The sequence below is a fragment of the Oncorhynchus nerka genome, linkage group LG17, assembly GCF_034236695.1.
Source record: "Oncorhynchus nerka isolate Pitt River linkage group LG17, Oner_Uvic_2.0, whole genome shotgun sequence".
Taxonomy (NCBI): domain Eukaryota; kingdom Metazoa; phylum Chordata; class Actinopteri; order Salmoniformes; family Salmonidae; genus Oncorhynchus; species Oncorhynchus nerka.
This window is the reverse complement of record NC_088412.1, coordinates 24896472-24912803: the sequence shown is the minus strand read 5'-3', so window position 1 is coordinate 24912803 and position 16332 is coordinate 24896472. Positions and strand designations below refer to the sequence as shown.

Below are 16332 nucleotides of genomic sequence, written 5' to 3'. Positions count from 1 at the left end.
AAGCCAGCAAAGAAAGAGACTAATAGCAAAGCTCAAAAAGCCTCAGTGCCAGAAAGAAACTATACATCTAAAGTGTCTGAAGGTCGACCCTTACGCACAGTTGTGACCCACTTCCTCAACCTAAACCGTTTCCTGGGTGAGAGGACACCACGCCCCTCATTTTTCATAGCATGTTGTACGGATCTTACAAACTTTCTTGGATAAATAACTCCTCATCGTCCTCTTCCTCAGATTCTCTTTCCTCCTCTCCATCTCCCATCCTGACCAGCTGCCCCTTCCTCTCTGGTCAGGGCCTCCACCCCAGCACCAGGAAAAGGTTCCATGGTGCTTTTGACCACACCCTTTTTCCTTTTCTGCTTGACCCCCCCCCCCCCCCCTAGTCTCTTACACTTCCCCACTATACTCTCCTCATCCACTAGCATAACCTGACTACACCCAGCCTCATCTACACCACCATCCATAGCATGACTAGACCCAGCCTCATCTACACCACCATCCATAGCATGACTAGACCCAGCCTCATCTACACCACCATCCATAGCATGACTAGACCCAGCCTCATCTACACCACCCTCTATAGCCTGACTAGACCCAGCCTCATCTACACCACCATCCATAACCTGACTAGACCCAGCCTCATCTACACCACCATCCATAGCATGACTAGACCCAGCCTCATCTACACCACCATCCATAGCATGACTAGACCCAGCCTCATCTACACCACCATCCATAGCATGACTAGACCCAGCCTCATCTACACCACCATCCATAACCTGACTAGACCCAGCCTCATCTACACCACCATCCATAGCATGACTAGACCCAGCCTCATCTATACCCCCATCCATAGCATGACTAGACCCAGTCTCATCTACACCACCATCCATAGCATGACTAGACCCAGCCTCATCTACACCACCCTCTATAGCCTGACTAGACCCAGGCTCATCTACACCACCATCCATAGAATGACTAGACCCAGTCTCATCTACACCACCATCCATAGCATGACTAGACCCAGCCTCATCTACACCACCATCCATAGCATGACTAGACCCAGCCTCATCTACACCACCATCCATAGCATGACTAGACCCAGCCTCATCTACACCACCATCTCTAGCATGACTAGACCCAGCCTCATCTACACCACCATCTCTAGCATGACTAGACCCAGCCTCATCTACACCACCATCCATAGCATGACTAGGCCCAGCCTCATCTACACCACCATCCATAGCATGACTAGACCCAGTCTCATCTACACCACCATCCATAGCATGACTAGACCCAGCCTCATCTACACCACCATCCATAGCATGACTAGACCCAGCCTCATCTACACCACCATCCATAGCATGACTAGACCCAGCCTCATCTACACCACCATCTCTAGCATGACTAGACCCAGCCTCATCTACACCACCATCTCTAGCATGACTAGACCCAGCCTCATCTACACCACCATCTCTAGCATGACTAGACCCAGCCTCATCTACACCACCATCCATAGCATGACTAGACCCAGCCTCATCTACACCACCATCCATAGCATGACTAGACCCAGCCTCATCTACACCACCATCCATAGCATGACTAGACCCAGCCTCATCTACACCACCATCCATAGCATGACTAGACCCAGCCTCATCTACACCACCATCCATAGCATGACTAGACCCAGCCTCATCTACACCACCATCCATAGCATGACTAGACCCAGCCTCATCTACACCACCATCTCTAGCATGACTAGACCCAGCCTCATCTACACCACCATCTCTAGCATGACTAGACCCAGCCTCATCTACACCACCATCTCTAGCATGACTAGACCCAGCCTCTGCATCTCATTGCCCCCTGCACATTGACCTCGATTTCCCCCACTGGCGCTTGTGCCCTCACCTTGTCTGCTGCCTTTATGTGGGCACGCAAAGCTTTTATTCCCCAAATCCCCACACTCAAAACACCGTAGGCTATCTGTGCTGGCAAACCCTGCGTAGAGCCCCTCACCATGCCTCACTTTAAAATGCACATTTAGTTGTTGTTCATCATTTTTCAGAAACATAAACACTTGGGGCGGCAGGGTAGCCTAGTGGTTAGAGCGTTGGACTAGTAACTGGAAGGTTGCAAGTTCAAATCCCCGAGCTGACAAAGTACAAATCTGTCGTTCTGCCCCTGAGCAGGCAGTTAACCCACTGTTCCTAGGCCGTCATTGAAAATAAGAATTTGTTTTTAACTGACTTGCCTGGTTAAATCAAGGTAAAAAACAACAACAAAAAAGCACTTCCCTCCGGAACAAAACAACGTGCTTAACGGCATCTGTCTGAAAGCCTGCCGACAGTACACGAAAACCGCTAGCAAAATATTCCACAAGCAATTTGCCTACCAACCAAATTTGCTCTTTTCATGAAGACAACCACAGCTTTGTTCATCCTAGAAGCAGAATGTATAAATTCAGCTCCTACCTGTTCACCGACTGCAAACAGAACCTCCTCCACTTTAACTCCATTCTAAGGAACACGCCTGAATCCATGCCGTATCGACAGCGTCTCCTCCGCGCTAGGCTGAGAAGCCATCGCGCACACCACACCTTCCAAACCCCAGGAAACTAACTCTGTCCTCTTCCACCCTAACTTTGAAAAGAATCTGTGGATACCGCTAAAACAAATAGTGCATTAACCCTCCACTATAGAAAAAATAAATGTAAAGAAAAGACCAAGGACAGAATAAAGGACAGAGCCCTCCACACCAAACACTCAAACTCCAAAAAACTCCCAGCATACACTACAAGAGAGAGCGAGAGAGACAGAGAGAGGAGATTAAGAGACAGAGAGAGGAGATTAAGAGAGAGGTGACAGAGAGACACAGACAGAGATATTATTGGTGAGAGAGAGACAGAGAGAGGAGATTAAGAGAGTGTGAGATGGGAGAGAGGGATGAGAGTGTTTTGGGGGAGTGTGTGAGATAGAGACTGCATGCTAACAGGAGTACGACAGCTGACCCATCTATGTCTCAGCGCAACCCATCACAGATACACACACATGTACGTGATTAGGAGCTTTCCATGCTCCCTTGGCTTTCAGCTCTCCAGTCCTCCTCATGACTTTTAGTGCTGCAGCTCAATAAGACACAGCAGCTACAGGTGTCCAGAACATACAGTACAGTACATCATACAGTACTTTTCAAGGCCCTCTGGGCAATCAGTCTTTAAAGCCCCAAGAGACATGATATACTCTCCTCTCTCTCTCTCTCTCTCTCTCTCTCTCTCTCTCTCTCTCTCTCTCTCTCTCTCTCTCTCGCACAGCCAACGCACAGCCCACGCACAGCCCTGTTCTCTCTGACCTCTCTCCTGATAACCCCTTCCTGTCATTACCCTCCCTCCTCCCCCCTCACTCCCTCCATCTCCACTGGGGGGAGTAGCCCTGGTCAGGAAGTGGAGAGGAACTTGCTCCTAACAAATACTTTGACCCCAGAGCTGGAAGGAAGTGAACAGGATACTCCCAGAGAGCAGCACAGGGATGGGGCTCAGAGGCAGTCTGCTCTGCTGCCTCCTGGCCCCCGGTGTGTGTGTGTGTGTGTGTCTTTCAGAGCAGCTTTATAATAGAGCAGGGCCTCTGTAACCGTGGCCCTTGAGGCCCCCCTCTAAACACAAGACCTCCCTCCCCTCCTGGACCCCTGATCATCTCTGCAGATTAATGGACTGCCTATCCCTCTGAGCTGGCCAAGAGCTGACTACATCCAGGAAGCTGTCTGCTGTAAATCAATCAAACCCCAATTAAACACACACACATGCAAGCAGGCATGCAAACACACACACATCAGCAGAGTAGAGCTGTGTCATTTTTCTCTCTCTCTCTCTCTCTCTCTCTCTCTCTCTCTCTCTCTCTCTCTCTCTCTCTCTCTCTCTCTCTCTCTCTCTCTCTCTCTCATTTTCCATCAGGCTGTCATGCAACACACGCTGGCACAAATGTCAGGAACACTTTCTCCTGCCAGGTCTCACACGTCCTGCCAGGACGTCACTAACACCCTCCCTCTCCGACTCTGTTCTTGTCTCTTTCCTCTTCCCTGGTTCTCCCACTCTGTCCTTGTCTCTTTCCTCTTCCCTGGTTCTCTCACTCTGTCCTCTCTTTCCTCTTCCCTCGTTCTCCCACTCTGTAATTCTCTTTCCCCTCCCTCTCTTCCATTCTCTCTTTCCCCTTCCTTCTCTCTCCCCGCCCCCTCTCTCCCCCTCTCTACCCCCCCCTCTCTCAGCTCCCTCACTTCATCAACAGTTCCCTGCCGGCCCATGAGAAGACCACGGCACTTCAGATTGACAACTACTTCCGCCAGGAGCTCATCTACAAACGCAATGAGCGAATGGCACGCCGCATCTCCGCCCTCATCCAGCGAAACCCCTCCCAGACCTTCTTCTTTGCTTTTGGTGCAGGTGAGTGGGAAGGAATGTAAGATTATGAGTCCAGTTAACCACATAACACTCATCTAAGGTCAGTTTCACATTTTACCACTTTATTTTATTTATTTATTTCACCTTTATTTAACCAGGTAGGCTAGTTGAGAACAAGTTCTCATTTGCAACTGCAACCTGGCCAAGATAAAGCATAGCAGTGTGAACAGACAACACAGAGTTACACATGGAGTAAACAATTAACAAGTCAATAACACAGTAGAAAAAAAAAGAGTCTATATACATTGTGTGCAAAAGGCATGAGGAGGTAGGCGAATAATTACAATTTTGCAGATTAACACTGGAGTGATAAATGATCAGATGGTCATGTACAGGTAGAGATATTGGTGTGCAAAAGAGCAGAAAAGTAAATAAATATAAACAGTATGGGGATGAGGTAGGTAAAATTGGGTGGGCTATTTACCGATAGACTATGTACAGCTGCAGCAATCGGTTAGCTGCTCAGATAGCAGATGTTTGAAGTTGGTGAGGGAGATAAAAGTCTCCAACTTCAGCGATTTTTGCAATTCGTTCCACTCACAGGCAGCAAAGAACTGGAACGAAAGGGTTAGGTTAGGATTTAGGGAGGGTAAGCTCAACCTAGATCTGTGCCTATGGGCACCTCTATGGGACCCCATCTCTGGTACTCTGTTGTGCTCACATAAACTGTGTGTTCGTCTTTCACAAACACTGAAGCTTAGTTACTTGACATAGGGAGCTGGAAGTGGCTGCAGGGTGGATGACGGCGACAGTAGTAAATTATAGATTACCTGTCTTTATGGCACAGTCAGAGGTGGGTTTTGTCAGCCAGAGGACAAGAGACAGATGAAGGCTGGAGGCCATGTTCACAGTGCTGCCCTGCACCTCAGCCCACCGTTAGCTCTCCCCAGCCACCAGTAAAGACTAATGGGGCGTAGAGAGGAGAGGAGAGGAGAGGGAGGAGAGGAGAGGAGAGGAGAGGAGAGGAGAGGAGAGGAGAGGAGCTTACACCCAACATCTCAGTGGAGGCAAGGAATGCTCACGGATACAGTTACATTTACATCTGCACAGTGTCTGAATGTCTGGTTGTGTGTGTTTGTGTGTGGGTCTGTGTGTATGGGGGGGACAACGAGTGAGAAAGAGATATCAGGTTTGTGTCTGGTTAGTGTTTGTACCCATGTTAATGTGTGTTTACGCTGAGCAAAATGCTCTCAATCTTGTGTTTGAAAACTTGTGTTTGAAAACTGGAGAAAGTGCAGGACAATAATAGTCTTCAATTGTTCCCAGATCTCTGGCATGTAGAAACACATGTAAAATACACACATGCACGAACATACACACACACAACAGCAGTTCCCTCCCAAATCCAGAAATGAAGAAACCATGAGATGTTTGTTTCAATTATCATTCCACACTAATGCTGCTAATGTTTCCTGAATGTTGCAGTGTGTCCTGGGGGAGAGGGGAGTGTGTGTATGTGTGTAAATGGGTGGTGCAGTCTCCTGGGTGTGTGCTTAGTGCTGTGCACCATACTGCATGATTAATGCTGATCGCCTGGTTCCTTCCTCTGAGCATTTTTCACTCCCTCGCTCCTTCTACCCAGTGTTTGGACAAGGCCACTGCAGCAATAACCAGCTGTGCAGAGATAGAGTGTGCACAGTATGTGTGTGTACAGTATGTGTGTGTACAGTATGTGTGTGTACAGTGTGTGTGTGTGTGTGTGTGTGTGTGTGTGTGTGTGTGTGTGTGTGTGTGTGTGTGTGTGTACATGATTATACAGTAAGTGTACTATAGCTGTGTGTTCACAAGTGTACACACTGTATGTGTATTAGAAGTAATGAGTTGATTTTCATGTAATAAATACATCTATGACCAGCATTCCAGTGAACCGGTGGAGGAAATAACCCTTGATGAATCTGAAGATACATCCTTCCATTATTAAACTGTGTGTTTTCATTGGGATCCTGAAACCCACGTGAACCACAGATACAAGTGAACCAAACCAGTCCTCCCAGCCAGTCTGTCGTTCTGCCCCTGAACAGGCAGTTAACCCACTGTTCATAGGCCGTCATTGAAAATAAGAATTTGTTACTGGGCTTGTAGGCAATGGGACTATATAGAACACTTTGAGGAGGTACTGCTAAAAATGTGTCTGATAACATCGCTCATTTTATTTTTTTACCTGGTTAGGGTGGAGTTGGAGGTATAGACTCTGATGTAGGGCTGTTGTAGGGTGGAGTTGGAGGTATAGACTGGTATAGACTGGTATAGACTGATGTAGGGCTGGTGTAAGGCGGAGTTGGAGGTATAGACTCTGATGTAGGGCTGGTGTAGGGTGGAGTTGGAGGTATAGACTCTGATGTAGGGCTGGTGTAAGGTGGAGTTGGAGGTATAGACTCTGATGTAGGGCTGGTGTAGGGTGGAGTTGGAGGTATAGACTCTGATGTAGGGCTGGTGTAGGGTGGAGTTGGAGGTATAGACTGATGTAGGGCTGGTGTAAGGTGGAGTTGGAGGTATAGACTCTGTGTAGGGTGGTTGGAGGTATAGACTCTGATGCAGGGCTTGTGTAGGGTGGAGTTGGAGGTATAGACTGTAATGTAGGGCTGGTGTAGGGTGGAGTTGGAGGTATAGACTCTGATGTAGGGTTGGTGTAGGGTGGAGTTGGAGGTATAAACTCTGATGTAGGGTTGGTGTAGGATGGAGTTGGAGGTATAGACTCTGATGTAGGGCTGGTGTAGGGTGGAGTTGGAGGTATAAACTCTGATGTAGGGTTGGTGTAGGGTGGAGTTGGAGGTATAGACTATGATGTAGGGCTTGTGTAGGGTGGAGTTGGAGGTATAGACTGATGTAGGGCTGGTGTAAGGTGGAGTTGGAGGTATTGACTCTGATGTAGGGTTGGTGTAGGGTGGAGTTGGAGGTATAGACTGTGGTGTAGGGCTGTTGTAGGGTGGAATTGAAGATATAGACTCTGATGTAGGGCTTGTGTAGGGTGGAGTTGGAGGTATAGACTGATGTAGGGCTGGTTTATGGTAGATTTGAAGATATAGACTCTGATGTAGGGCTGGTGTAAGGTGGAGTTGAAGGTATAGACTCTGATGTAGGGCTGGTGTAGGGTGGAGTTGGAGGTATAGACTCTGATGTAGGGCTGGTGTAGGGTGGAGTTGGAGGTATAGACTGTAATGTAGGGCTGTGAGTTGGAGTTGGAGGTATAGACTCTGATGTAGGGCTGGTGTAGGGTGGAGTTGGAGGTATAAACTCTGATATAGGGGTGTAGGGTAGAGTTGGAGGTATAGACTGTAATGTAGGGCTGGCTATTGTAGGGTGGAGTTGGAGGTATAGACTCTGATGTAGGGCTGGTGTAGGGTGGAGTTGGAGGTATAGACTGTAATGTAGGGCTGGTGTAGGGTGGAGTTGGAGGTATTGACTCTGATGTAGGGTTGGTGTAGGGTGGAGTTGGAGGTATAGACTCTGATGTAGGGCTGGTGTAAGGTGGAGTTGGAGGTATAGACTCTGATGTAGGGCTGGTGTAGGGTGGAGTTGGAGGTATAGACTCTGGTGTAGGGCTGGTGTAGGGTGGAGTTGGAGGTATAGACTGATGTAGGGCTGGTGTAGGGTGGAGTTGGAGGTATAGACTCTGATGTAGGGCTGGTGTAGGGTGGAGTTGGAGGTATAGACTCTGATGTAGGGCTGGTGTAGGGTGGAGTTGGAGGTATAGACTGTTGTAGGGCTGGTGTAAGGTGGAGTTGGAGGTATAGACTCTGTGTAGGGTGGTTGGAGGTATAGACTCTGATGCAGGGCTTGTGTAGGGTGGAGTTGGAGGTATAGACTGTAATGTAGGGCTGGTGTAGGGTGGAGTTGGAGGTATAGACTGTAATGTAGGGCTGGTGTAGGGTGGAGTTGGAGGTATAGACTCTGGTGTAGGGCTGGTGTAGGGTGGAGTTGAGCGGTATAGACTCTGATGTAGGGTTGGTGTAGGGTGGAGTTGGAGGTATAAACTCTGATGTAGGGTTGGTGTAGGATGGAGTTGGAGGTATAGACTCTGATGTAGGGCTGGTGTAGGGTGGAGTTGGAGGTATAAACTCTGATGTAGGGTTGGTGTAGGGTGGAGTTGGAGGTATAGACTCTGATGTAGGGCTTGTGTAGGGTGGAGTTGGAGGTATAGACTGTGGTGTAGGGCTGTTGTAGGGTGGAATTGAAGATATAGACTCTGATGTAGGGCTTGTGTAGGGTGGAGTTGGAGGTATAGACTGATGTAGGGCTGGTTTATGGTAGATTTGGAGATATAGACTCTGATGTAGGGCTGGTGTAAGGTGGAGTTGGAGGTATAGACTCTGATGTAGGGCTGGTGTAGGGTGGAGTTGGAGGTATAGACTGTTGTAGGGCTGGTGTAAGGTGGAGTTGGAGGTATAGACTCTGTGTAGGGTGGTTGGAGGTATAGACTCTGATGCAGGGCTTGTGTAGGGTGGAGTTGGAGGTATAGACTGTAATGTAGGGCTGGTGTAGGGTGGAGTTGGAGGTATAGACTGTAATGTAGGGCTGGTGTAGGGTGGAGTTGGAGGTATAGACTCTGGTGTAGGGCTGGTGTAGGGTGGAGTTGGAGGTATAGACTCTGATGTAGGGTTGGTGTAGGGTGGAGTTGGAGGTATAAACTCTGATGTAGGGTTGGTGTAGGATGGAGTTGGAGGTATAGACTCTGATGTAGGGCTGGTGTAGGGTGGAGTTGGAGGTATAAACTCTGATGTAGGGTTGGTGTAGGGTGGAGTTGGAGGTATAGACTCTGATGTAGGGCTTGTGTAGGGTGGAGTTGGAGGTATAGACTGTGGTGTAGGGCTGTTGTAGGGTGGAATTGAAGATATAGACTCTGATGTAGGGCTTGTGTAGGGTGGAGTTGGAGGTATAGACTGATGTAGGGCTGGTTTATGGTAGATTTGGAGATATAGACTCTGATGTAGGGCTGGTGTAAGGTGGAGTTGGAGGTATAGACTCTGATGTAGGGCTGGTGTAGGGTGGAGTTGGAGGTATAGACTCTGATGTAGGGCTGGTGTAGGGTGGAGTTGGAGGTATAGACTGTAATGTAGGGCTGGTGTAGGGTGGAGTTGGAGGTATAGACTCTGATGTAGGGCTGGTGTAGGGTGGAGTTGGAGGTATAAACTCTGATGTAGGGTTGGTGTAGGGTGGAGTTGGAGGTATAGACTCTGATGTAGGGCTTGTGTAGGGTGGAGTTGGAGGTATAGACTGTGATGTAGGGCTGGTGTAGGGTCAAGTGGGAGGTATAGACTCTGATGTAGGGTTGGTGTAGGGTGAAGTGGGAGGTATAGACTCTGATGTAGGGCTTGTGTAGGGTGGAGTTGGAGGTATAGACTGATGTAGGGCTGGTGTAGGGTGGAGTTGGAGGTATAGACTCTGATATAGGGCTAGTGTAGGGTAGAGTTGGAGGTATAGACTGTAATGTAGGGCTGGTGTAGGGTGGAGTTGGAGGTATTGACTCTGATGTAGGGTTGGTGTAGGGTGGAGTTGGAGGTATAGACTGTGGTGTAGGGCTGTTGTAGGGTGGAATTGAAGATATAGACTCTGATGTAGGGCTTGTGTAGGGTGGAGTTGGAGGTATAGACTGTAATGTAGGGCTGGTGTAAGGTGGAGATGGTGGTATAGACTCTGATGTAGGGCTGGTGTAGGGTGGAGTTGGAGGTATTGACTCTGATGTAGAGTTCGTGTAGGGTGGAGTTGGAGGTATAGAACTGGTGTATAAGATTTGGTGTATGGCCTGTGATGACCTCACCTGGGTGCCTGGTGAACAGGATAGTGCCAAGTCACCTGTTGGCCATCTGTCTGTCTGTCTGTCTGCGTTCCTTCAGCTGACAGGCCGGTGTGTGTGTGTGACTATGTGTCTGTGTCTGTGTGTGTGTGAGTGCTGACAGGTAGTGTGAGCTGATGAGAAACATGACAGCAGCGCGGCCGTAACCGGGCAGTAACCCAGGAGTACAGACGCGAGCGCTAGGCCGTGGAGAACTACGTTTCCTCTAGGTTCTCTCCCAGGCGCCTGAAGCAGCTCTCAGAGAAGCAGATATCAAAATATCCCACAGTCACCTTCTGACATCATCTTCTGCTAACACTTTACTTATGAAGTGTTAAATTGGCTGATAAATATGCATAGCACCTTATAGATTTAGCCATAGAGCATAGTACTGGTGAGGCCTATGGGAACACTGTACTCTGCCATCGTCTTCTTTCTGTCAGTTTATTGGCTCAGCTCTGTCTGCCTCTGCTTTCATATCTGTCTGTCCGTCTGTCTCTGTCTTAATCATAGTATTTCTGTCTCTGTATCATCACTGTCTGTTTGTATTTCTCTGTCTGTGTCTGTCTGTCTTGGCCCATCCGTCCAGGGCCTTCTCTGACACCTTCTCCATCATCCCAGCTGCAGACTCTTCAGAGCAAAGCAGAGCTGGAGGAGAAATAGTGTTTATAAGAGCTCCTTCCTTCCATATGGCTGATAACTATTAACGTTCCCCGCTGCATTTGCCTTGGACGCCGTACTACAGGAACCATGTCCAGACTACAGAAAGAAAACAAGAACGGGAGGAAAAGAGCGGGCGTCCAGGTTAAGGCATTCTAGAGTTACCCGTGCCGTTTTATGACTTTTCCGGGGGTAATTAAACCATACGATATGTGTATAAAGTGGTTTGGGCAGGCCACCTATTTTGCCACAGCACCCCCCCTCCCCTCCATCTTGCCACAGCATCCGCTTATTTATGAAAATCAAGAGGGGATCATGGAGTCATAACATAACAAGCAGAAAATAAATGCTCTATCCAACAGAAATTCTGAGTGGTCGTTACAGTGACAGTGGTGTTACAGTATGAGGGGTGTTACAGTGACAGTGGTGTTACAGTATGAGTGGTGTTACAGTGACAGTGTTGTTACAGTGAGAGTGGTGTTACAGTGACAGTGGTGTTACAGTGAGAGTGGTGTTACAGTGACAGTGGTGTTACAGTATGAGTGGTTTTACAGTGACAGTTGTGTTACAGTATGAGTGGTGTGACAGTGTTGTTACAGTGAGAGTGTTGTTACAGTGACAGTGGTGTTACAGTGAGAGTGGTGTTACTGTGACAGTGTTGTTACAGTGAGAGTGGTGTTACAGTGACAGTGGTGTTACAGTATGAGTGGTGTTACAGTGACAGTGGTGTTACAGTGACAGTGGTGATACAGTGAGAGTGGTGTTACAGTGACAGTGTTGTTATGGTGAGAGTGGTGTTACAGTGAGAGTGGTGTTACAGTGACAGTGTTGTTACGGTGAGAGTGGTGTTACAGTGACAGTGGTGTTACAGTGAGAGTGGTGTTACAGTGACAGTGTTGTTACGGTGAGAGTGGTGTTACAGTGACAGTGGTGTTACAGTATGAGTGGTGTTACAGTGACAGTGTTATTACAGTGACAGTGGTGTTACAGTATGAGTGGTGTTACAATGACAGTGTTGTTACAGTGAGAGTGGTGTTACAGTGACAGTGGTGTTACAGTGACAGTGTTGTAACAGTGAGAGTGGTGTTACAGTGACAGTGGTATTACAGTATGAGTGGTGTTACAGTGAGAGTGGTGTTACAGTGACAGTGTTGTTACAATGACAGTGGTGTTACAGTGACAGTGGTGTTACAGTATGAGTGGTGTTACAGTGACAGTGGTGTTACAGTGACAGTGGTGTTACAGTGAGAGTGGTGTTACAGTGACAGTGTTGTTATGGTGAGAGTGGTGTTACAGTGAGAGTGGTGTTACAGTGACAGTGTTGTTACGGTGAGAGTGGTGTTACAGTGACAGTGGTGTTACAGTGAGAGTGGTGTTACAGTGACAGTGTTGTTACGGTGAGAGTGGTGTTACAGTGACAGTGTTATTACAGTGACAGTGGTGTTACAGTATGAGTGGTGTTACAGTGACAGTGGTGTTACAGTGACAGTGGTATTACAGTATGAGTGGTGTTACAGTGAGAGTGGTGTTACAGTGACAGTGTTGTTACAGTATGAGTGGTGTTACAGTGAGAGTGGTGTTACAGTGACAGTGTTGTTACAATGACAGTGGTGTTACAGTGAGAGTGGTGTTACAGTGAGAGTGGTGTTACAGTGACAGTGTTGTTACAGTATGAGTGGTGTTACAGTGACAGTGTTGTTACGGTGAGAGTGGTGTTACAGTGAGAGTGGTGTTACAGTGAGAGTGGTGTTACAGTGACAGTGGTGTTACAGTGAGAGTGGTGTTACAGTGACAGTGGTGTTACAGTGAGAGTGGTGTTACTGTGACAGTGTTGTTACAGTGAGAGTGGTGTTACAGTGACAGTGGTGTTACAGTATGAGTCGTGTTACAGTGAGAGTGGTGTTACAGTGACAGTGGTGTTACAGTATGAGTGGTGTTACAGTGACAGTGTTGTTACAGTGAGAGTGGTGTTACAGTGACAGTGGTGTTACAGTGAGAGTGGTGTTACAGTGACAGTGTTGTTACGGTGAGAGTGGTGTTACAGTGAGAGTGGTGTTACAGTGACAGTTGTTACGGTGAGAGTGGTGTTACAGTGACAGTGGTGTTACAGTGAGAGTGGTGTTACAGTGACAGTGTTGTTACGGTGAGAGTGGTGTTACAGTGACAGTGGTGTTACAGTATGAGTGGTGTTACAGTGACAGTGTTATTACAGTGACAGTGGTGTTACAGTATGAGTGGTGTTACAATGACAGTGTTGTTACAGTGAGAGTGGTGTTACAGTGACAGTGGTGTTACAGTGACAGTGTTGTTACAGTGAGAGTGGTGTTACAGTGACAGTGGTGTTACAGTGAGAGTTGCGTTACAGTGAGAGTGTTGTTACAGTGAGAGTGGTGTTACAGTGACAGTGGTATTACAGTATGAGTGGTGTTACAGTGAGAGTGGTGTTACAGTGAGAGTGGTGTTACAGTGACAGTGTTGTTACAGTGACAGTGGTGTTACAGTGAGAGTGGTGTTACAGTGAGAGTGGTGTTACAGTGAGAGTGGTGTTACAGTATGAGTGGTTTTACAGTGACAGTTGTGTTACAGTATGAGTGGTGTGACAGTGTTGTTACAGTGAGAGTGGTGTTACAGTGACAGTGGTGTTACAGTGAGAGTGGTGTTACTGTGACAGTGTTGTTACAGTGAGAGTGGTGTTACAGTGACAGTGGTGTTACAGTATGAGTGGTGTTACAGTGACAGTGTTGTTACAGTGAGAGTGGTGTTACAGTGACAGTGGTGTTACAGTGAGAGTGGGGTTACAGTGACAGTGTTGTTACGGTGAGAGTGGTGTTACAGTGAGAGTGGTGTTACAGTGACAGTGTTGTTACGGTGAGAGTGGTGTTACAGTGAGAGTGGTGTTACAGTGAGAGTGGTGTTACAGTGACAGTGTTGTTACGGTGAGAGTGGTGTTACAGTGACAGTGGTGTTACAGTATGAGTGGTGTTACAGTGACAGTGTTATTACAGTGACAGTGGTGTTACAGTATGAGTGGTGTTACAATGACAGTGTTGTTACAGTGAGAGTGGTGTTACAGTGACAGTGGTGTTACAGTGACAGTGTTGTTACAGTGAGAGTGGTGTTACAGTGACAGTGGTGTTACAGTGAGAGTTGCGTTACAGTGAGAGTGTTGTTACAGTGAGAGTGGTGTTACAGTGACAGTGGTATTACAGTATGAGTGGTGTTACAGTGAGAGTGGTGTTACAGTGACAGTGTTGTTACAGTGACAGTGGTGTTACAGTGAGAGTGGTGTTACAGTGAGAGTGGTGTTACAGTGACAGTGTTGTTACAGTATGAGTGGTGTTACAGTGACAGTGTTGTTACGGTGAGAGTGGTGTTACAGTGAGAGTGGTGTTACAGTGACAGTGTTGTTACAGTGACAGTGGTGTTACAGTGACAGTGGTGTTACAGTGAGAGTTTCGTTACAATGAGAGTGGCGTTACAGTGACAGTGTTGTTACAGTGACAGTGGTGTTACAGTGAGAGTGGTGTTACAGTGAGAGTGGTGTTACAGTGAGAGTGGTGTTACAGTAAGAGAGGCGTTACAGTGAGAGTGGTGTTACAGTGAAAGTTGTGTTACACTGAGAGTGGTGTTATACTGAGAGTGGTGTTACAGTGACAGTGTTGTTACAGTGAGAGGGGTGCTACAATGGCAGTGTTGCTACGGGGAGAGTGGTGTAACAGTGAGAGTGGTGTTACAGTGGAAGTGGTGTTACAGTGAGTGTGGTGTTACAGTGAGAGTGGTGTTACAGGGACAGTGTTGTTACAGTATGAGTGTTGTTACAGTGAGAGGGGGCTAGAGGTCGACCGATTAATCGGAATGACCGATTAATTAGGGCCGATTTCAAGTTTTCATAACAATCGGAAATTTGGGCACTGATTTTGCCAATTTAATTATTATTATTTAATTTTTTTCTACCTTTATTTAACTAGGAAAGTCCGTTAAAGAACACATTCTTGGAGAGCACGTGATGCCGCGGAGCTGAGCAGACGTTGACAAACCGAGCTCTTCAAAGTTATTCTATTTTTACCTAAATAACAACGTTGAAACAATATCGGCTGATAAATTGTCAAGTACTTACCTTCCCAAAGAGCCATGGACCTCCGACCGAGAGGCAAGAAGGACGACCAAAACGTTGTTGATTCCCAAGATAACGATAACGCTACAGCTAGCAAGATTAGTATTAGCCCTCATAACTCAGACGACAGTTCCAGACTGTTGCTCTCAGCAGCCTCTTGCGAGCCTGCCGACATGCTGGCTACTCTCCTCTGGAAAATTCAGGATGGTAACAGAGGTGTTTCTCTGAAAATTGATAAGAAATCGGCTGAACTCCATTCTTCCATTGACGACCTGAAATCCTCCATGAATGATCTCCTTTTGAGAACGACTGAGGCAGAGTTGCGCATTAGTACATTTGAAGATACCACCGCTAGACACGACCAGGTCTTGATACAACTGCAAAAGGACAATGCCTACCTCAAAAACAAGGTAGATCAGATGGAGAACCAGAGTAGACATAGTAATATCCGTGTGGTGGGATTGAAAGAGGACAGCGAGGGCCGTGACCCAGTCCGTTTCTTCACTCAATGGATCCCGGAGGTCCTAGGCATAATCAACTTCACCAAGCCGCTGGAAATCGAACGCGCCCACAGAACATCAGCGCCATCGGCGCCATCAGCGCTCATCGGCGAAACCCCGGCCAGATGAGCCCCCACGAGCCATCCTGATCAGGTTCCTCCGTTTCCAAGACAGAGAGAAGATACTGCAACTCACAAGAGCCAAAGGGGACATCACCATCGATGGAAAGAGGGTCAGCCTTTTCCCAGATATGAGCGCGGATCTCGCCAGACGCCGCAAGCAATTCAGACCTGCCGCCAAAGCACTGAAGGAGAAGAACATCACCGGCTACCTCATCCACCCTGCGCGGATGAAAGTTCAGTACAAAGGCCGAAGCCATCTCTTCAACACACCGGGAGAAGTGCACACTTTTCTCAAAGAACTGAGCAACGTCTGAGCCAGGACGGTCTCTCTGGGGGATCAAATTCAGTTCGTTTGTTTTCTCTTATCCGGATTGAACAGCTGGTATCTCCCGGTCACTATAATTGATTTGTACATTTTCAACTAACCGTATCTTCCCGGGGTGAGTTCTATTACATTTACAGGAGAGTATATTTTGGTTTAGTCCATATCTACTGGGCGAAGCAATAAGTGGGTTTAGGCTTTCCCCCTCATTTATGTTAATCTTCCGAAAAGAGACTCAAGCATCCCTTACCGTGGGCAGTAAATATTCAGCCATAAATATCTATTCACAACGTTTGTTTTCAATTTAGAGAGCTCGCAGGTTTTAGTTTACGCCAAGGTTTAGCTAGTAAGAGCAAGATGGAAAGCGAGCAGCAACGTATCTCTACAAGTG

General features: G+C 47.5%; 1 protein-coding gene across 1 annotated transcript in view; it reads left to right on the top strand.

The window, feature by feature from the left end:
• The window catches only part of LOC115145036 (metalloprotease TIKI2-like), a 107973-nt gene that overhangs the window by 67612 nt on the left and 24029 nt on the right, over positions 1-16332 (top strand). Inside the window, 1 exon segment of the mRNA XM_065003081.1 lies at positions 4258-4432. Within this exon segment, the coding sequence (XP_064859153.1) occupies positions 4258-4432 (175 nt within the window).